General features: G+C 35.8%; 2 protein-coding genes across 4 annotated transcripts; one reads left to right on the top strand and one right to left on the bottom strand.

The window, feature by feature from the left end:
- Nucleotides 1-696: 696 nt before the first annotated feature.
- On the bottom strand, nucleotides 697-7,768 carry LOC137939063 (uncharacterized). 2 transcript variants are annotated; one of them, XM_068784236.1, is made up of 2 exons: nucleotides 7,573-7,768; nucleotides 697-4,190 (listed from the first exon to the last, which is right to left on the bottom strand). In XM_068784236.1, the coding sequence occupies exon 2, from the start codon at nucleotides 4,071-4,073 to the stop codon at nucleotides 1,050-1,052; it is 3,024 nt and encodes a 1,007-aa protein (XP_068640337.1). In that variant the 5' UTR covers nucleotides 4,074-4,190; nucleotides 7,573-7,768; the 3' UTR covers nucleotides 697-1,049. The 2 variants fall into 2 exon arrangements, with proteins under 2 accessions (XP_068640337.1, XP_068640338.1); XM_068784237.1 differs by having other exon boundaries at nucleotides 7,564-7,768.
- Nucleotides 7,769-12,236: 4,468 nt separating this feature from the next.
- On the top strand, nucleotides 12,237-19,978 carry LOC137938643 (alpha-mannosidase). 2 transcript variants are annotated; one of them, XM_068783612.1, is made up of 29 exons: nucleotides 12,239-12,533; nucleotides 12,676-12,759; nucleotides 13,155-13,243; nucleotides 13,356-13,530; nucleotides 13,681-13,800; nucleotides 13,881-13,970; nucleotides 14,055-14,126; nucleotides 14,258-14,371; nucleotides 14,575-14,675; nucleotides 15,098-15,191; nucleotides 15,283-15,450; nucleotides 15,543-15,632; nucleotides 15,875-15,940; nucleotides 16,071-16,127; nucleotides 16,264-16,483; nucleotides 16,576-16,706; nucleotides 17,127-17,192; nucleotides 17,338-17,397; nucleotides 17,708-17,779; nucleotides 17,941-17,988; nucleotides 18,111-18,230; nucleotides 18,316-18,381; nucleotides 18,584-18,696; nucleotides 18,779-18,863; nucleotides 18,967-19,077; nucleotides 19,143-19,238; nucleotides 19,318-19,365; nucleotides 19,476-19,544; nucleotides 19,637-19,978. In XM_068783612.1, exons 1-29 carry the CDS (start codon nucleotides 12,324-12,326, stop codon nucleotides 19,826-19,828), a joined length of 3,027 nt encoding a protein of 1,008 aa, XP_068639713.1. In that variant the 5' UTR covers nucleotides 12,239-12,323; the 3' UTR covers nucleotides 19,829-19,978. The 2 variants fall into 2 exon arrangements, with proteins under 2 accessions (XP_068639714.1, XP_068639713.1); XM_068783613.1 differs by lacking the exon at nucleotides 19,143-19,238 and having other exon boundaries at nucleotides 12,237-12,533.
- The last annotated feature ends 1,037 nt before the right edge of the window (nucleotides 19,979-21,015 follow it).

The raw sequence follows: 21,015 nt of genomic DNA on the forward strand, positions 1-21,015 counted from the left end.
TGCACGTCTTGTTCTTTCAAGTTTATGTAATTCTATTATTCTTCAATGGGATCACAATACGCAGCGGTTAAGGGTCCTCTTCGCCGCCATGGGACGATGACGAGAAACCGACAAGGGTCTACAGTGAAAAGTGAAAAGTGAAAGTAAAAAGTACGAGTGAATGATCCGGTCTAAAGTAATTTCTAGTGTTCAAAAAGAAATTTTAAGTGAAAAAGAATGAATTTATTAATAAAATACTTTGGATAAATTTAATTTAATTTAATCTAATAAAATAAGAAAAAGAATTTAAATTAAAAATAAAGAAATTAATTAATTACAAAAAATAATATATCTAAACACGGTTATTTTTATGATCTCTTAATTATCACTCTTAAATTAGTAATTTAATCTACTATTAAAAATATTAAATATAATAAATAAATAAATAAGATATTTTATTAATAAAATATTGTTTCACATAAATTAATACAATAATTACAAAATAAAAAATATTAATTTAATCGATTATAAAAAATAGAGTAATTAAAAAATGCTTAATCAAATTCTTTCTTTTATGTTATCTTAATTATGACTCTTAAAAAATAAGTAATCTTTAAGAGTCATGAATATATTAAATAAATAAATAATATTTTATTAATAAAACAATATTATCAACTTATAAGAAATACGATTGAGACTTAAAAAACGGTTAAGTCGTGATGCAGCCGATTATGGTAGCGGCTATCAGTCTTGAACTGTAAGACTCTTCCTTCATTCGGTGTTAGAATATTTTTTATGACAGATTTACAGACATGAACCCATCATTTTAGCGGCTGCAATCGCCTTTCTATAAAACAAGAAGAAAAAACCAATTAAAACCTACTCCTCCTTTCTGGCACTTCTAAATAATTTACCCCTCCCAGCCTTATTCACTTCTGTAGCAAGGCGCCCCCTGTCATTCATTGCCAGTGGCCCCTCTCCTGTTGGGTGAAGCTTCCAATACTTTCCACCTTCAAAAAAAAAAAAACAAAAAATAACGTTGACCCACTGGAACCCTGGGTTTGATAAAACTACCGATGCCATGGTGTCTCCTGTTTGTAGCCAACCATGTTCAGTTCCCACCCACAATCAGGTTCCTTCCTTTTTAGACTCATTCCAGCCCCGCTCGGCTGAAATCCCGGTTTAATCTGATCTTCCATTAGAACACCATGTCTCTGCACAAATAGATGCCTCAACCCACCCATTTCACGGCTTTCTCCCTCCACGGATGTCATCCCTGAATTCAAGTCAAGGCCAGAGGGTGGGGGTTCAAACCCATTCATACCTGACGGGGGACCTGTTACACTCATAAGAAATGGTGGCCTGGAATAAGGTTGAGAAGCACCCGCAGCAGAGCCCATGATCTGAGGTATAACTGTGCCTCCTCCTCTTGGATCTACCATGTATGGGGATGAGGCAGGCCCATACATCTGAGAGAAGGACATTGAGGGTGCCATGCTGAGACCATTATATCCATATGTAGGTAGAGTGCTAGGGTATGCAAGCATGGGCCTCACCCCTACACCACTGCCGCCACCTACTCTCATCATGTTCCCAGCAAAGGAAGTTTCTGCTCCCTGTCCATTTGGAAGCAGGCCTTGAGTTCTTTGGATAAAATCTTTCCTTTCATTCTCTTGTCTAGAACCCATGATTGAGACGAATGGATCATCCATGCGAAAGCCTACATAAGGTTTGTTTTCTTGAGTTGACAGTTTACCAAGGTCCCTTCGAGAATCCTGGAATCCAGAGGCATCAAAAAAAGAAGGGTTATCATTTAAGTCAAAATCCCTCATGGAAGGCTGCCTTGAAGAGGACGAAGAAGCAGGAGATGGACTCCTGTGTCTATTTTTGTGAAGCTGGTGAAATAATCTCCCTTCCACTCTCCTATCTGACACGGGGAATGGGTTGGCTTCTTCATTGTCACCAAGGCGGTTAAGATCCAACTTGAGCCTCTCTCCCTTCTTAGAACTGACTTCAACAGAGGACTCCCCCGATGGAAGGCCAGAGGATACTGGGGCTTGTTTTATTGACCCCAGATCAACCACTGCATCTTCATCACTCTCAGCCACATTGAGGTCAATCTTGAGAAAATTATGCCGCTGTTTTGACCCTTGACTGCTATTATCACCCAAAAAAGACTTGTCTCCATCCACAGTTCTTCGAGGAGATGGTGCCCGAAAAGCACTTGTTGCAGCAGAACCCCTCCACCCAAGTTCTCCTTCAAAGTCAAAACGTGTAACAGGAACATTGGACACTCCTTTGGAAGTTGGAATAACTGGAATAGGTGCAGATAAGGTGCTGCTTGGCTGATTAGTCACTTGTTCAACTGGCCCCTCAGTTTCTTCAGTTAAAAAATCTTCATTGAGATCAAAATCACATTTACTCTTATCAGCATCCCCAATCAATTCTTCTGCGATCCTAGCTGATTGAATAGATTCAAGATCATCATTACCATCTACAGGTTCAGTGTCAGTTTCATTAGATAACCTTAGATGCTTTATCTTGGATCCACCTTCATCAGAAAGTTCCTCCCTGACAGGGGATTCTTTAGGTTCTTCTTGTTCCAAAATGGTTTCATCATGTTTATCGTCATCAGAATCAGGGCTACATGGCTGTGTAATCTCACCTTCTGAATTCTTCTCAGAAGAAGAGCCACAAGACGGTTCCCTATAATCCACAACCTCTCGTTCCACTTCCTTAGCAACCAAGCGAACTACTTCCAGTGCATCCTCGCCATAATCAAGCTCCATTTCTGATCTTCTCCTCTCTATCTTGTCTACATCTTTACTGTCCACCTTTGAATTGAAGCTTCCGCTGAAAAGAATGGAATCCATGACCCTTGTCCCTTTCAAATCTGACCCACTAACAAGCACCTTAGCACCAGCACTGGTTGCAAGGACTTCATTGCTCTTAAAATATGAGTCCCCACCTTGTCGAGAAGTCTTGAGCTCCATCCCATTAGCTGAATACTTTTTCATCATTATATCAGTATTCACATTCTTCAGTTGATGCTCCAGCATAGTGTGCTCACTGCCAGGATCAGCAGATGATGTGCCGCTCCTTGCACAAGACTCGGTGCCTTTAGAATCCGGCGGCACCGAACCCACACATATTTCTTTCTTGCTAGACCTACATGAACTACTTTCTATTGTCTGCTTCTTGTCATTACTTACATCTTTGAGTTCGGGAACCTCAACAGTTTTGTTACCGTCCTCTCTGTCAATGGGGGTAAAGGAACTGTTAGTTACAGAAGAGGCTTTACTTTCTCCATCATGTTTTGAAGATTCTTCTGCCACTATAGACGAACTTTTTTGAGAAGAGTTAGACATGGATGTGGAGCTCAGTAAATTCCCATCACCCAAGAGTGTATCTGCTTCACATCCTTGATTAGATCTAGAAACCTCTAGATCCTTGATAACTGCCACTTCAGATACATTTGAATCTCTTATGATGTTCAAATGATGGATTTTATTTCCACAAGGATCCTCCTGACAACTTCCACCATACCCTTTGTGAGCAATTTTGGTGTCAGGTGAAGATCTCAAAGTTTCATCACAACTGGCCCCACTTTTCTCTCCCGCATCCTGACATGAGCTGTCTTTGCTCACATCCTGAACCCAACTGTCACACAATGCCTTTGCCCTTTCCTGGACTTTAAAATCTGCACAACCAATAAGATGCTCAACAGTCACCCTGACCCCAGAGACATTTATTCTTTTACTGTCCACAGGCAACTTCTCTAACACTCCTAGAACGGCATCAATTGATTCTTCAACAAAATTCTTATTGGAATCATCACTACACTTTTGGGTTTCTTGCAGCCACAAGCTGAGAAACTGGAGTCCATCCAACTGGATAAAGTGATTAAGACAATTTTTGTTCTCTGTAGCAGCTAGAACACCCGCAACCGTTGACCATTGCCTCGCTGCATCTCCTATGTTCTTTATGGCATTACCATTCTCTTTCTGCATAACAGAGATCAGCTCTTCTACTCTAGCAAGGGTTGTGAGCCCACCCTTAATCTCAGTTAGAGTGAAGAAATCTTCGAGAGTCATATTGCAGTCAAACAATACTCAGAAGCTCAAAAATTTCAGCAGCATGTACAAAGGACCTAGATAATGCTTCCATTATCTACACGAGTCAATTCTGTGCGAAGCTCATATGGTTCCAATCTGCAAAAGAGAACATAAAACCCAGCTTAGTTACTTGAAATTGAGATTACCAACAGAATCTTAATTAATTGATATTAATACAGTTAGGTCAGAAATATAAGGATTTCATTTCTCTTTTTTTTAACTGAAATTGTCCAATTTCAGGATAACATGCCACATAAGGTAAACGGAAATTATAGAGATGATGGATTAAAAGACATGGGTAGGAGCAATAATTAACTCTTGCTAAACCAAGTAACGTAACCTCCATAGATGAAACCATCCTATAAAAGAGCTCCTTCAGCAGTTCTATTTTCACAGGAACTGATAGAACTGACTTAGAAGCGACTAACAACAGCTACTAGGGAAAATTACCAGCATAACATTATCTCATAGTGGCAAATCATTGTAGAACAGAACTTAACCCAGTCATATTCACCATAACTCCAGAATAGAAGTTCTGACTCAACTATATCTAACTGTATTTTGTGATGATAAATTAACACTAAAAGGCTAAATAAAGACAGAAGTATCCATAAGACAATCATCACACTATAAAATAATAGCATTTCTACTACTAATTAAATTTACAAAATAAAACTTACTTTCATAATAGTGGTTTTGTATGAATTCTTCCTAGAAATTGCTCCAACCTCAGAAACTCCACATTCATTTAAAAGGAAACACATATAGGGACTGACAGTAAGCAAAATTAAATTCGCACACAAGGCACTCCGGAACAAGAACTCTGTCTCTTCTCTTTTTGCGAAGCAGCAATCAGTACTATAAACAGAAGAAGAAAATACAAAATTGAAAAACTAAAATTGCATCTAGAAGGATATAAGAGAAGAAAAATCAAGACATTAGATCCAACTGATAAGAGTCTACACAACAAGATTTGATAATACTCATCTTTGCAACTAAATTAATCCAACTAAGAGACTATCAGGGTAGAACGGCCTAATTCTTCACATTGAACAAGAAGAAACCAGTCCAATGAAATAGTCAAGTTCTTTCAATTGCTCAGATTTCCCTACCACTATGAACCAACTTCTTCAATTTTTTTTTTTCTTTTTTGGATATTGATCACACAAGGACCTGATATACCCTGAGACTCGTAACCAAGACCTCCCATTAAAGAATTCCTAGTGTAGCTATTTAAAAAAAAAAAACTCTGAATCCAAAAAAGGCACTTTTTAAATGATGGGGACAATTGACAGCTCGAGTGTGTTAATACTCGGAAACTGGGAGTAAAGATAAATAATATCCTAAACACTGAAAAGACGGCATTGAACAATGCATGTACCCTCATCTATTTTATTTTAAATTTTTTGAAATAGATCAATACACGTAATTCACATCTATGCTCAAAGTCAATATTTGAGAAAACCTGAATGACTCTGTTTTTCTAGAACTAGACAGGAAGGAGAACGGAAGGTTAACATATGACCACCGAAAGAGAACACTATTATATAAGCAGTCGTTATTATAATCTTACCTTTTCGAATGAAAAATAAATGGTAGACACACATTAAATAAAAAATAAGTTCAATTGCATTTTGATTTTTTTTTAATGTTGATTACACTACACCCCTTCTCCGGTGAAACTTGTACCTAAGACCTCACATTAGAAACCCCACCATGTGGCCATTCAGCCAAGTGCCAAGCCAATCAATAAACTGTTCTTCGAACATGAACATATCATTAAACATAAAGAAAGAAAGAAATATGTATATAAATATAAAAATGTATCAATTCAGGCTACAATTGTAAATCCAAACAACAGAAGACAATAGGATTATTTTGAAGAAATAAATAAAAACCAAAAAATAATGTAAATGTAACTAGATTGAAAAAGTGAACTCTACCTCAAATACCAACTCAAAAGATTTGTTTAAAATAAAAATATAGAAACTATAACTTAGTTTCCCCAATATCATAGTTTAAATATAGACAATTCATCTTTAGGTTGGCCTGTGGCAACTAATAAAGTCATATAGGCGAAGATGCATTTATCTAAATAGAAATCAAAGCAAAACCTTTTTAAATCAATGAAAACAATCACAATCTCCAACTATCCATGCTCATGAATGAGGGACGGTCTTGATAAAGTAGAAGATAAAATAACATAAAGATACACCAGATAGTGAGATACTAACATAACATTACTAATAACTCTACAATAAATAAATAAATAGACGACCGGATTGAGCATCACTCAATTATGACTGTACGATCCAAGGTCCAGGTTACATTACCTCCAGACACTTTCCTATTACCTTCTAATAACGATAATAGTAGTAGTAGTAATTAGCGCGTGTTGAAAATAACATTTTGGATGTATTGGCTAAGGAAGGAGTTTCTAGGTATTCCTTATCGGTAACATATTCCTCCCCGGTTGTACCCTCATGTTCTCTATCTTTTTCTTTACGCAATAAAAGCTGTCGGCCATTTCAAATAAACCTGTGGTAGTAATAGTAGTGAATAATATTGAAACATTAATAATAACAATCATAACGACAAAGCATAGCAAAAATAAAAATCACATTAACATATGGTAAACAGAAGGATCAACAATAATTTCCAAAGTAATAAAATAGAAATAGTAAGTTATATACCAAATCTGTTGATACAACAGAAAAAGTACAGTCCTTCAAGGGGTTCAATATTTAATAAAACTCAAAGTAGTTAAATAAAAGCTAAAAAAACGTTGTTAAATAAAGATGCACTGAATTCTTGACTCACGTTAAATTTCCATACATACTTTAAGACAGGACTAAATTAAAAGTGGGAACTTCATAGTTAAATTCTCCTACAATTCAGATAAAATCCTACCAAAAGTTGTTCAACAGAGAGAAAAAAAAAAAGGGAAAAAAGGTCGACAAAACACAAAACCCTAAATGAACTACCTGATCAGAATAAATCCCCCGAACAACAAACCACTCATGAAATTGGAGCTAGATTTGAACCGAAGCAAACATCCCCAAACATCACACCAAAAAACACAACCCTCGCAGATCCACCAAACATAAACCCCAGAAAAAACAGAATCAAGGAGAAAACAAACAAAGAGGGAAATTGGATGAAATCACACGAAACCGAAACTAAAACCTCGGAACCAAAATACGAAACATGTCAGCAACAACCCACAAGCACAAAACACAAAGCTGAACAAATAGAGAAACCCACCTCGTTTCCCTGGACGTCCACTAAACAAAAGCGAACAAAAGAAAAGTAAAAAAAACACAAACAAAACGCTGATAGATACACGTTTAACAACAAAGCAAGCAAAAACCGTCCGGAATATGACAAAAGAGAAGACAACCACGAAGCTTCAGTGAATCACATATATTTAAAAGGCAAGCTCAAATTCTAAGGGTACAAAATTCCGTACGAAGCGTACTTTAGTTACACCGCCGTGAAACCCTAGACGAAGATTCCACAGCAGCTCAATCTACAGCCTTCCTCGCGGTCGAACCAACCCTCCCCGACTCTTCTCCCTCTCTCTCTCTCTTCACAAAACCCTCGCTTCCTATCTATCGTCTCCGCTTCAAACGACCCGAGCGTAAACTTCCTCTCCTCTCGCCATTTTTTTTTTTCCCTTTGATGAGAGAGAATGGTATTGGCATCGGCGCACACGCGGAGAGTGAAATGCTCTACTGTACCGTCGGGCCCGCCTGCACATGACATGTGTCCCGTAAGATCAGGTCTGTTTCTACGGCAGCGGGCAATTCCTCGTCTGGGCCCCATGAGTCCAGAACACCCAAAATGTCTTTAAAAAGGCGGAAAGTTGCCGAGATTCTACGAACCGATGGTCCAGATTTCTCGTACTTGGACCAGTAAGCTTCAGCGGGGAGGGCCCGTCCGCGAGTGCGAAAGGAGGTTCGGATGTGTGTAAGGCGCGCGGAGGGGGTGGAGGAGTTGGCCCGGTCGCTATCGGTTGGAGCAAAGTCTTGTGTGGGCCGGGTCGGGGTCTGGGTTTTTTGGTTGGATTCAAGGTTGAAAAGAGTGAGGGTTCAAAAGGGAGATGATGAGCAAGATGATGCCCGTTTTTTTGTTTTGAGTTGGCAGCTGAACTGCTTTGAAGCTGAGTTCATTAGATTTTATTATGACACAAGAAACCAATTTTTTACTTTGATGGGCCGAAAGAGGGCAATTTCGTGTGCGGGCCCTTTCCTGAAATAGAATGGACCCACTTTAGTTTTAAAAAAATTTCAGTTATGCCTTCACTTTTTTAAATTAATTTTTAATAATTAATAATATAAAATATTTATTATATATATCATTTTTATTTCCTAAATTACCCTTTGCCTATCTTTTGTATTTTTATCTTGAAAGCCTATGATATTAAGAAAAACAATGGGCATATATGTAATTATATAAGGCTCACAAATTAGGTCAAGTAGAATTTTAATCTTTGCCCCCACCACACAAGGTGAACATGGAAACCCATAAATAAATAAAATAAATAAATAAATAAAATTGTGAAGCAAAAAATTACTAAATAAGCCTCCATAAGTTCATAAAAGCAGCTTGTATTTTTAATCGATTTAATATTTATTTTGGTGCAAGCACATAAAAACCATACCATGTACCAAATATGTTTTGTGCTTTGAGCCAACACGATCAAAAGGAATTGATTTTAAAGATAATTAATCAATCAAAAAATAAACAACAGATCTTGGAAAATTTTAATAGACTGAGAAATTTTTTACCTAAATTTCCCTTCCCACGAAGTATTAAAAAAATTAATTTCATGTTGCTCCAATAGAAAATAATTAAAAAAAATAAACTAAAAAAAAGTGTAAGCTCAAGAAAACCGATCAAAAGGAATTGGTTTTAATGACAATTAATCGATCCAAAAATAAACAACCGATCCTGGAAAATTTTAATAAATTGGGAAATTTTTTACCTAAATTTCCCTTCCCATAAAGTATTAAAAAAATTAATTTCATGTTGCTCCAATAGAAAATAATTAAAAAAATAAACTAAAAAAAAAAGTGTGAGCTCAAGAAAACCGATCAAAAAGAATTGGTTTTAATGATAATTAATCGATCAAAAAATAAACAACCGATCCTTGGAATTTTTTTACCTAAATTTCTCTTCCCACGAAGTATTAAAAAAATTAATTTCATGTTGCTCCAATAGAAAATAATTAAAAAAATAAACTAAAAAAAAAGTGTAAGCTCAAGAAAACCGATCACAAGGAATTGGTTTTAATGATAATTAATCGATCAAAAAATAAATAACCGATCCGTTTCGATTAAAAATTAATTTCATACTAGGTAGTTAGATTTAGGTGAGCAACAAGATGCATATCCTTCACATTACCGTGTTTCAATTAATAATTGACAAAGGTGCAAGCTGTACCTTGGAAGAATTGTCAAAGGGAAAAGAAAATTGGTTGAACTACCTTGGATGTGCCTTGAAAAGGTTTTCTCAATCAAAATCATGTCTTGATACTTTCAAAAGGGACTAGAGCACACTAGTGAAAGTGACTGAAAAAAGTGGATTCATACGTGATAGCAACAAAATTGGATTACACATTGGACCACTCCAACCCGTGAAAGGTGCCTAAGATGTGGAAATTGAACTAGAATTGGAAGTTTGTTCTTTATGTGTGTATGGATAAAAAAGAAATTAGTTTCAAATTGAATTGTGGGTGTCATTTTTTTAGGGTTTGTATGACATAATTTGAGATATTTTTTTAGTTGACTATCTTTTTGGCATATTTTGGGTATTTTATGGTTTTTTTAAATCTCAATAAATTATTTTTTTATTGGGTATTTAGAGTGTATTTGTTAGCTATTTTTTCGCTTCCAAGAACTTATCATTCTATTTTTTAAAAATATATTTATTTTGAAAAAATAAGAAAATGACAGTTAAATTTTAGATATAGTAACAAAAAAACCTGTCAAATAAAAAAATATTCTTATATAAATTGATATTTGTTAACTAATTACACAATATAATATAATATAAAATTGTTTCAATAACTAGTCCAATAGTTACCACATTGATACATTGTACTAATTGAATCAAACCCAAACTAGTCATGTGGGTCAAGAAAAGTCCCTAAAATGCCAAGATCATGGCCCCATGTCCAAACTTAGCTAACCTTAAATGGACCAAGCTAAGCACATGACCCATCTCACCAACACGAAACCCTACATCACCCAAAGCCATAAAAGGCTCAAATGCCAAATAGTAAAATCTTTTGTTCTTCCATTATTTCATAATCCTTAATCATGGCCAAAACCAAATGGATAATATTTCCCAAAATTTTCATTTCAAAATCTTATTAGTGCCCTAATAGGAAATTGGTTAGAAATTTCATAAGATTGTCTTAATAATTATTAGTATATTTTTCAAAAATAATATTAAAAAAATATGTATTTGTGTATCAGTAAATTGGGTTGAATTCGAGTTTGGGCAATACAAGTTATTGGATTAATTAGGTTAAATACTATATGCAAAAGCTCGACTTGAATTGATTAGACCATTTTTTGTTTAGAGTTATCAGATTGATTATTGTTCAACCAAATAAGGTCCATACAAAATCCGAAAACTAGAGGACAACAAATAGAGATAACCTTGGCAAGTGACATATTGAATTTATTAGGACATCCCATCTTGCCACTAATATGGTATAAAAACGATACGAACTATGACATAATACAAAAATATAAAAATACATACGTATTCTATATTTATAAATAAAAATATTTTAAAACAAAAAATTAAAAACATATTAATATGATATCATGTATATAAATTTAAATTTTTTAATATTATAAAATAATCTAAATTTATTTTATATGGTAATAAAAGTGTAAAATATAATACAATATATAATTTATATAAAATATGTGAATTTATATATATATATATTTAAGATTATTATCCAAAATTTAATAAATCTATTATTTTTAAAATTAATAATAGTAAATATTTTGTAAAGAAAAAGTGAACAACTTCTTCTTTGCCCGACGTAGAGGGGTCCCAACAAAACAACCAAGGTGAGTGGTTTGGGGACCACTAGCCCATTCCTCCTTCCTTCTACACATGCATGTTGCACTAGTACGAGGGCAAAGGACCCTCCCCCACCACATTAAAAGAAGGAGAATGGCTCTGGTCCCCCTCACCCTCTTCACTCTAAGTTGAAGTAGAGAAGAAAGAGAAAAAAAAGAGCTCTAGATGATTTTTCTTAAGAGTGATTATGACCTTTCTTGGCTTGGAATTCTCTATAGAAACATTAAGGCCCCGCTGTCCCTGGTTGGAAATTTATATCCCAGGAAAAACTAAAAATATTTTTCCTAGGATATACATTTCCAAGAAAACTTTAGATAAATTTTTATTAGGGATTTACTAGGAATTTTCTAAAGAAAATTAAATGGACCGGTTAATGCATTTGATAAGGAAATAAATAAAAATTAATAATCAATCTTATACATTACCATACTTATCCGATAATTTTTTTTTAAAATAAAATATCAAATAAAAAATTGTAATGAAAAATTGCCGAAAGTATTACAACATCAATTGTCAAATACTTATTAAAAAATATTCTATATGGTTAAGAATTTCTAGTTAAAAAAATATTTATTATAAAATATGAGTCATTGGACACGTATTATATTAGAAATGTCTTTTCGGCATTTCCTAGAAAAGGCGCCGACAGGCCTAAGTACTATTTTAGGTAAAAAATTTCTAGGAAATAATGTTTCAAGAAAAACCAAAGGGCACTAATGGAGCATTAGGATCATGGAGCTGGGTCAGACTGCCGATGACGCCGTGAAAGTTTTAAAACCGATTATACGTAGCGGCTGGGTCAGACCGCCGATCACGCCATGAAATCCATTGTTACGCTGTAACTGACTCTCTTCACTACTAGCCAGCTCCATTGGAGCTATAAAAGGCCACGGAAATGGCATCGGTGATTCTCACAGAGAATTTCAGTAAGAAAAAGCTCTGCAAAGCTGGTAAAAACCTCTTAGTCAGGCCGGCTGGCAAAGGACAGAAGAAGATATCGAAGCCGACTTGTCTGTACTCGCCATCTTTGTCAACATCAACAAGCCCACACAACTCGACGATAAATTTCTGGGGAAACCGAGAGACTTTGAAGTCTACGATTCCGGATAAATTGGCTGGAAAATGGAGAGACTGGCTGCCATGGCTTCTCTCTGCCTTTTGGTGCTTCTGTGCGGTATTAATGGAGTTCTCGGCGCTTATATCAAGTACAAGAACGCAGCTGGACCGGTCGAGGGGAAACTGAATATCCATTTGGTTCCGCATTCTCACGACGATGTCGGATGGCTTAAGACCATCGATCAGTACTATGTCGGATCAAATAACAGTATTCAGGTAAAAATAACAACTGCATTTTTTTCCGATTTGCCTTTGATTCGTTTTTCCAGTAGTGTGGGTGATCTGCAGACTTAGCACTTCGTTTGTTACTCGCATTTAGTTTAGTTGTGATCGAAATGTGGTCTGTTTGTTGATGTAGGGTGCGTCAGTGAAGAACACACTGGATTCAGTGGTGGTATCATTACTGAAAGATCCAAATCGGAAGTTTGTATTTGCAGAACAGGTATTTATTACTGGAGTTTTGTCTGTTTCCATGGGATTTGACGCTCCTTTTTTATGATAAAGCAACTAATAGTGATTTCGTTTTTCCTGAATATGTACGAATTAGTTGTCTGGTTAAAGTAAATGACGGTAACTTAAATTAAGAGACCGTGGACTTCAATCACTACTAGAAATTATCAGCTGCAGTAACCGCGTTGACATACATTGACATAAATAAGTCTTGCTTCCATTAAAATCCGGAATATAGATATGAGTTTGCGTAAAAGTGTTAACTTTTCACATCATTCTAACTTTTTTAGTTTTGAACTTCTTCCTTTCTTAGGGAAGTTCCGAGTTTCTTTTTTTTTTTTTTTCTTCTTTTTTTTTTTTTTCATAAACGCCAAAATGTTCTTATAGGCCTTTTTCCAAAGATGGTGGGAGGAACAAAGTCCAGAGACACAAATGAAAGTGAGAAAACTGGTCGACTCTGGCCAACTGGAATTTGTGTAAGGAGATCACCCCGTCCCATTACTCGGAAATAAAAAAGCATTTCTTATTTCATTTCTTAGGCCTGTGTTAAAACAAGATTTAACAAATTGTGTTAACATTTTGGGATAGAAATGGCGGTTGGTGCATGCATGATGAAGCAGCCACCCATTACATTGACATGATTGATCAGACAACTCTTGGTCACCGCATGATAAAGAAGCAATTCAACAAGGTTCCTCGAGCGGGATGGCAGATTGATCCTTTTGGACACTCTGCTGTGCAGGCATACTTACTTGGAGCTGAGGTAACACAATTCTTGACATGATATTGTGAAGAGCATCATCTTTTATCCAGAAATTTCTGTTATTCAGCTTGTCTGATAATAAATATGCATGTAATCTTTTGCTTACTATGCTAGCTACTTATGTTTCAACTAGTCACATTGTTCTTGCAGCTTGGTTTCGATTCTTTGCATTTTGCTAGGATTGATTACCAGGACAGAGCTAAACGCAAAGCAGACAAGTCTCTGGAAGTTATATGGCGCGGGTCTAAGACCTTTGGTCCTTCTGCTGAGGTTTTGCCTTCTACTTGCCGAGAATTGCTTCTTTCTTAAAATGCTTCAGCGTTCTGATATATCATACTTCTTTCCACCAGATCTTCACTAATGTCTTTCCAGTGCATTATAGTGCTCCAAGTACTTTTGGTTTTGAGGTTAATGATGATACTGATTGTATTCCTGTCCAGGTATGTATACATTTGTGAGAGAATGTGTCTTTAATTGTTACGTTTCTTTTTCTTTCCCTCTTGTTGATAACAACACAATTGCAGGATGATCTTCGTCTACTTGATTTCAATGTTCAAGAACGTATTAATGATTTTATTAATGTTTCCAAGACACAAGTATGGCAAAACTCTTTTCTATTTTATTCTTTTGAGCTATAATTTTGATGATATTTTTCATTATCTTTCCTGTTGGAGCATATGTGCTGTCAGATTTCTCCTTCTAACTTATGGTTGATCTCAATTAACAGGCTAATGTGACACTAACAAATCATATCATGTGGACAATGGGAGATGATTTCAGATATCAATATGCAGAATCCTGGTTCAAAAATATGGATAAGTTAATCCACTATGTTAACAAGGTATTGTCACTTAAAAAGATTAAATCATCACTGTTGCAATCTGTACCTATCAAAACACCAAGAAACTTGAAATCTTGTTTCTTCCATGTAAAATCTCAACATGCTTTGGCTCTTTTAGTGTAAACGAGACTCATCTACAATTCTCTAGATGCATATTTTGTCTTCATCTTTAGAGATGTTGCTTATATCCCTTACTCTCACAGGATGGCCGGGTAAATGCATTCTATTCCACTCCGTCCATGTACGCTGATGCCAAACATGCAGCAAATGAGACATGGCCCCTAAAAACTGAGGACTTTTTTCCGTGAGTACACTTTCTTTTCTTCCAACCTGAGTGCATCCTCTAGGCTAAGTTCTACTTCTCATAAGGCTCAGTCAGCTGGGTTGTCAACAAAGATAGCAGGCTGAACTCAACACTCTTCAGGTCCTGTCTGTGGTTGAAATTTGAGAAAGACTCTGGCCAAGAGCTATATGCTAAATGGGTTATCACAGACCACAATTGAAGTCAAAATTTATCAGTCTTTGCAATCTTTTTGTTTATTTCCTCTTTTCTCATTTTATTTCATATCTGGCTTATCAGAAACAAACAAACCTTAGCTATGTAATAAGTTCACACTACTGCATTTTACTCTTTTGAACCAATTTTGTACAGTGTTCCACCATTTGACAACTCTAAATATTATCATCAACTTTTATAAGGCTCATAAATATTTATTCAATACACAGATATGCAGATTCACCAAATGCCTACTGGACTGGTTATTTTACTAGTCGACCATCATTTAAGGGATACGTTCGCTTCCTGAGTAGCTATTATCTGGTACCTGTTAAATTAAATCAAAATTCCATTTTTAACAACAAGGATTTTTTATTGAAATCGTTTAAAAAATTTATATTTTCTTGTTTAATAGGCAGCAAGGCAGCTCGAATTTTTTGCTGGAAGGACACCGTCAGGCCCATACACATCCCCTTTAGGGGATGCACTGGGCATAGCACAACACCATGACGGTGTAAGTGGCACTGCTAAACAGCACACAACAAATGACTATTCCAAACGCCTTGCTCTTGGAGCTTCTGAAGTTCGTTGCTAGACCTTACTACTTCAATAACTTTTTTTTTGGTGCATCATTTCCTGATTTTTACAAGTTGCTTCAATGATTTAAATTTGTAGGCTGAAAAGACTGTGAACATGGCTATGGCGTACATTACTGATTCAAACTCAAGCAAACAGAGTATGAAACCAGAAGTACAATTCAGCCAGGTAACATATTCCATAAGATGTTTCCTTTTGTTGTCATTATGCTGATTCCGTCATGAGTGTCCATTTGGTGCAATTGTATGTCTGCATGAGTTTTGAGCCACTTCTATGACCAGTTGTTGATTTTGTTTCAAGTATTTATAGACCTAAGCAACATGCACATCTATTTAATGCTCTATATTGATCTCATGTGTATACTGAGATTTATTTGCCTACTTACTCTGGATTTGCTTTGTTCATTGCAGTGTAACTTGCTTAATATAAGTTATTGTCCACCAACTGAGAAAGAAATCCCTGAAGGAAAAAGCTTAGTAAGTCTTCTATCCACATGTTTAATACCTTCAGAACATGCTTTAATTTTCTTTTTTTGGGAAACGAAACATACATTGATTTTCTGTAAGAAAAATTTGGGAATATTTACTTTATTTGGTTACCGTTCAGGTTGTGGTTGCATACAATCCTCTGGGACAGATTCAAACTAATGTTATTCGAATTCCTGTAAGCATGAACCATCATGTATTCCTAACTTGCTTCTTTTTTAAAAATGTCACTTATTACTGTGAAGGATTTGTACATGTTTTGGTTCTGTGACATTTCTCTCTGTCTTCTTCACTGATTTAAGCCTCTCTTTCAGGTCAACCATGATGATCTTGTTGTAAAAGATTCTAATAGTAATACAGTGGAAGTACAATACGTGGAGGTGGATGACATCACAAGCAACCTCAGAAGCTTTTATACTGAGGCTTATTTAGGACTATCAAGTGAAAAGGCCCCTAAATACTGGCTTGTATTCCAAGCATCAGTCCCACCTCTGGGATGGAGCACTTATTTCATTTCTAAAGCTGGTGGTGAAGGTCAAAAATGCCATTTCCACTTTAGACAGTAATTTGGTTGTCTGTGTTCCAATTACTTATATAGTTATGTACTGTTTCCTCGCCTAAAACAGGAAAGGGAGGAAAAAGATCTGTAGCGGATACTCTACATAATGACACTGTTGTGGTGGGACCAGGGGATCTCAAGATGTACTTCTCAGTATCATCTGGACAACTGAAACGCATGGTCAATCATAAGACTGGGGTGAGATAAGTTTCTAAAAGATAATACTAGAACAATTTCTGTCTTTGGATGTCAATGTGTTTTAGCTTATTTTTAAACATGATAGTGTGGAAAATATTTGAGAGCATATGTTTGTATGCTTACCACCTACTTGATTTTTAATTTTGCACCAATAATAGCCAAATGATATGCTGAAAATTCATACAATTTCATCGTAATTATCCTTCTTATGACGACATACTTTTTATCTTGGAGATATGTGCTGGCTTATCTGGCAGCAGAAGTAAGGCATTTAGTGAATAATGTTATGAACTTTGTGCCTTTGAAATGCAAGCTTGTTTTGTGAAGTTAGATCCTTACTTGCATGGTACCAACTATATCATTATACAAACTCTTTCAAAGGATTATATTGTTTAATGAAGTGATTTTGTGAGGGATCAGATACAACTACCTATACAGCAGAGCTACTTGTGGTATAGTTCAAGCACCGGTGACCAGGATCCCCAGGTACCTTGTTGACTCTACATGAGGTTGAGTTAGTTGCTGTTTATTTCTTATTCATATTTTCTTCCTTTATTTATTTTTATTTTCCCAGTGCTAAAAGAAGGCAATTTTTATCTTCTTCTCATGTTGTTTATCATAATTTTTTAAGGCATCTGGTGCATACATTTTCCGGCCAAATGATTCCCCTCCAGTGGCTGCTGCAATATCGGTAACTAGCTTACACTTTTTTTGTGACTTTTTGTAGCTTATCTGGGCACTGGGCGAGTCATGAGCTTTAAATTAAATAAAGCATAACCAATTTCTCTTTGTGATCTCATCACATGAAATTTTCTCCACTGACAGACAGAATACCACAGAAATTTAGCAAGAAATGTCAATTGTCTATACTTGCATGTATTTCCTATTGACAATTGCTAAAACTTGCTCAAAATGAGCTGCATGAGCTGCCGGTGGAGGGAATGCCACTTTAGCTGTTTGTGAGTTCAAATTTAGGTCCACTAACAGTTTCTTCACTATAGATACCCTTGAACATCATGAGGGGTCCAGTCGTTGATGAAGTTTATCAGAAGTTCAACCCATGGATATATCAGGTTATTTATTTCTGGCATCATTCTAAGGTTCTATTTTTTATAAATGACTAATCCATACTTTTATCTCTGCCACCTTGGTTCAACAATGCAATACACATAGCTATGTATTCTAAGAATCTAATTGACTTTTAGTTCTGAAATGTTTCATTATAATTGTTCAGGTGACGAGACTTTATAAGGATACTAATCATGCCGAAGTTGAATTCACTGTAAGTCTTTCATCTGCATTCCATGATAAACAAGACAGGACTTCAATCTGCCAGCTAACTCATAAAACTCTATCCTAAAGTTTTTCCCTTTTTAGTAATTTTGAAGATATCATAAATTGCAGATTGGTCCCATTCCTACTGATGATGGAGTTGGAAAGGAAGTTATCACGCGCATGACAGCAAACATGGCCACGAACAAGACATTCTATACAGATTCTAATGGAAGAGATTTCATCAAACGGGTAGAGATTCACTGAATACAAAATCATTTACAACAAGCTTCTAAAATTATTTAATTCACTCCAACAGAGGTTTTTAACTTTTCAGGTAAGAGATTATAGAGAAGACTGGCCTCTAGACGTTCATCAGCCTGTTGCAGGGAACTATTATCCAGTAAGCCTTTTCTTCTTTAAATAGGTTTTCTCTGTCTCTGTTTCTCTCTCTCTGTGTACCCATGCTTGCCCCTAGTTTCTAATTGTTCTGCTACTAAAAGACTTAATTTAAGAAAAATATGCAATTACCACTGGGCTCAGTAAGTGTACTCTAACAACAACAAATGGTTCATTTACGATGAGTATTTGTAAAAAAATTTCAGATTAATCTTGGAATATTTATGGCTGATGAGAAGTCAGAATTCTCTGTCTTGGTTGACCGTGCTGTTGGAGGTGCCAGCATTCAAGATGGAGAACTTGAAATGATGCTTCATAGGTTTGTTATGTAATGTTCAGCTTTTTATGTTATTTTGTTCTCCTCATGGGAAAGCTAAGCTTACTTCTCTGATCTAAACAAGGCGTATTCTCAAAGAAGACTTTCGAGGTGTAGGTGAAGCCCTAGATGAAACCGTCTGTGCCAGCAGTACTTGTGAGGGACTCACTGTAAGTTACTCTACTTAAGACATATATTCTTTCCTGATTGGACACCATAATATTAACAACTTAAATGCATTTCCTGATATTAATGTCATCTCATTATGTTCAGATTCGAGGTAAGTACTACATCAGTGTTGACAAGAAGGGAACTGGGGCTCGTTGGCGCCGATCATTCGGTCAACAAATTTACTCTCCACTTGTTCTGGGTTTCACACATGAGGTATGGAGCATATTTAAGTAAGGCAAAATGCACTTTTCTCATTAATTAAAACAAATCTTCTGCAGGAAGAGAACAAATGGAAAGCAAACCATATTACACATTCAACTATGATGGATCCCAACTACAGTGTACCCCCTAATGTCGCAATTATTACTCTTGAGGTGAGAGTCATATCTATTGGGATACCTCATAGTCATATCCTCAAGATTGTTTCTGTAACATTTTTTGACTTATTTTCAGGAGCTGGATGATGGAAGTGTGCTTCTTCGACTTGCACATCTCTATGAGGTTCAACTGTTGACAAGATGTTTCTCACATTTTGCCTTTTTATAACTAAAAGAAAAATATCTAAGTTTGCCTTTGCTGTCCATTCATCTTTGGAATCTGGATTTATGTAGGCTGATGAGGATGCTCAGTATTCAAATATGGCAACAGTGGAACTGAAAAAGATATTTGCAAGTAGGAGGGTAAGTTCCAACTGCCACCTCGACTCTCATACTTGATCTCTGTTAGTAATTAGGATTGCTTTGATTGCTTACATCTTGTTGCTATGGAGCAGATTAAAGAAGTGAAGGAGACCACCTTGTCTGCAAACCAAGACAAGACATCGATGAAGACATTAAAGTGGAGAGTTGAAGGAGATCAAGGAGTAACCTCCAACCCACTAAGAGGCGCTCCCCTCATCGTAACTTCTCTAATTGTTGAGCTCGGCCCGATGGAGATCCGCACTTTTGTGATTAGATTTAGATGAAGCAAGGGCTTTTAGTTCCACTTGTTGCTAAGCACTTTTCTGATTAGAATTAGGTGAAGAAAGGGTTCTTAGTTCCATTTGTGGCTGAATCAGAAATAATAGCCAAATCCTTGAACAGTGAGACAATATTACATGGCCTTTTCCGGTGTATATTCCTCGTGCTATTTTTTTCTCAAGAAAAAGAAAAAGTGCCACTTCAACCTGCCACATTTATCTCAAGAATTATGAGGGGAATTAGAAGAGGTCGTCATTTGAAATCTCTTAATGCTTTCATTTGTATGAACTCACGCCCGGTATTGATACGTGACCCGTTTCTCTAATTCCTTTTGGCCAATCAATCATTTTCATATAAAAATCTCCCCAAGGTCACCAGTTCACAACAAATAAATCTTTGAGAAGAGAGGGAGCTTGAGCTATTTTAATAGCTCACTTAAGTCATATTTTACAGTAATTTCAAAATACAGTTCTCTTAGGTCATCAAGTTTGGCTTAGTATGTTTGAGTTTGACTTGGCATGAATACTTCGAATTCGAGTTCAGCCTCAAACCTAAATTTGGAATTGAGCTTGAACCCAAAATTTTTAATCAAGCTGAGTTCAAGTCCAAGCCGAGTTCAAACTCTAAACTATATTTAAAACAAAAATATTTAAAAAAATAATAAATAAATAAATAAAAAGATATTGTGATGAACTTAGTACCATTGAACTGTAAGTTATCACATAGGAGTCCAAAACTTTGAAATGGAGCATACTAATGTATAATAATCAACTTAGTAGACCTAAAAGAAATAGCAAATACTTTCATAAATATTATTTATTCTATTGGCAAACAACAACATCAAATATAGAGGGACCCAAAAGGGCTGAATGATCGATCATCTTTGAAGTTTGAAGTAAATAATAGCAACTATCAACCAATTAAAGAGGAAATTGACGAGAGAAATTAAAGTAAAGGGTAATTTCATAAAAAAAAAATATGTTAATGAATCAGTTCACAAGCTAACATGCCAAACTTGGAAAATCTCGAGTTTGGTTTATTATACAAACCTTATTTCAAGTTTGAATTTGAGTCAAGCTCAAGCAAAAAATAAACTGAGCTGAGCTCAAACGGTTTGCGAGCCAATTTGGCTTGGTGCCACTCTTAGGCACGACCAATCTAGATCCTCTTTCAAAAGAAACAAGCAAACAAA

The sequence above is a fragment of the Aristolochia californica genome, unplaced genomic scaffold (genome assembly GCF_029961685.1).
Source record: "Aristolochia californica isolate CCGP_79_NKW_82.1479 unplaced genomic scaffold, dmAriCali1.0.hap1 SCAF_8, whole genome shotgun sequence".
Taxonomy (NCBI): domain Eukaryota; kingdom Viridiplantae; phylum Streptophyta; class Magnoliopsida; order Piperales; family Aristolochiaceae; genus Aristolochia; species Aristolochia californica.

Bases quoted from the DNA above. Each gene is read 5' to 3' on its own strand.
- LOC137938643 (XM_068783612.1), top strand. From the start codon at position 12,324: ATGGAGAGACTGGCTGCCATGGCTTCTCTCTGCCTTTTGGTGCTTCTG. The intron at 14,127-14,257 runs GTATGGCAAAAC...CTCAATTAACAG, and splicing joins TTAATGTTTCCAAGACACAA to GCTAATGTGACACTAACAAA. The intron at 15,192-15,282 runs GTACCTGTTAAA...CTTGTTTAATAG, and splicing joins TCCTGAGTAGCTATTATCTG to GCAGCAAGGCAGCTCGAATT.
- LOC137939063 (XM_068784236.1), bottom strand. From the start codon at position 4,073: ATGACTCTCGAAGATTTCTTCACTCTAACTGAGATTAAGGGTGGGCTC.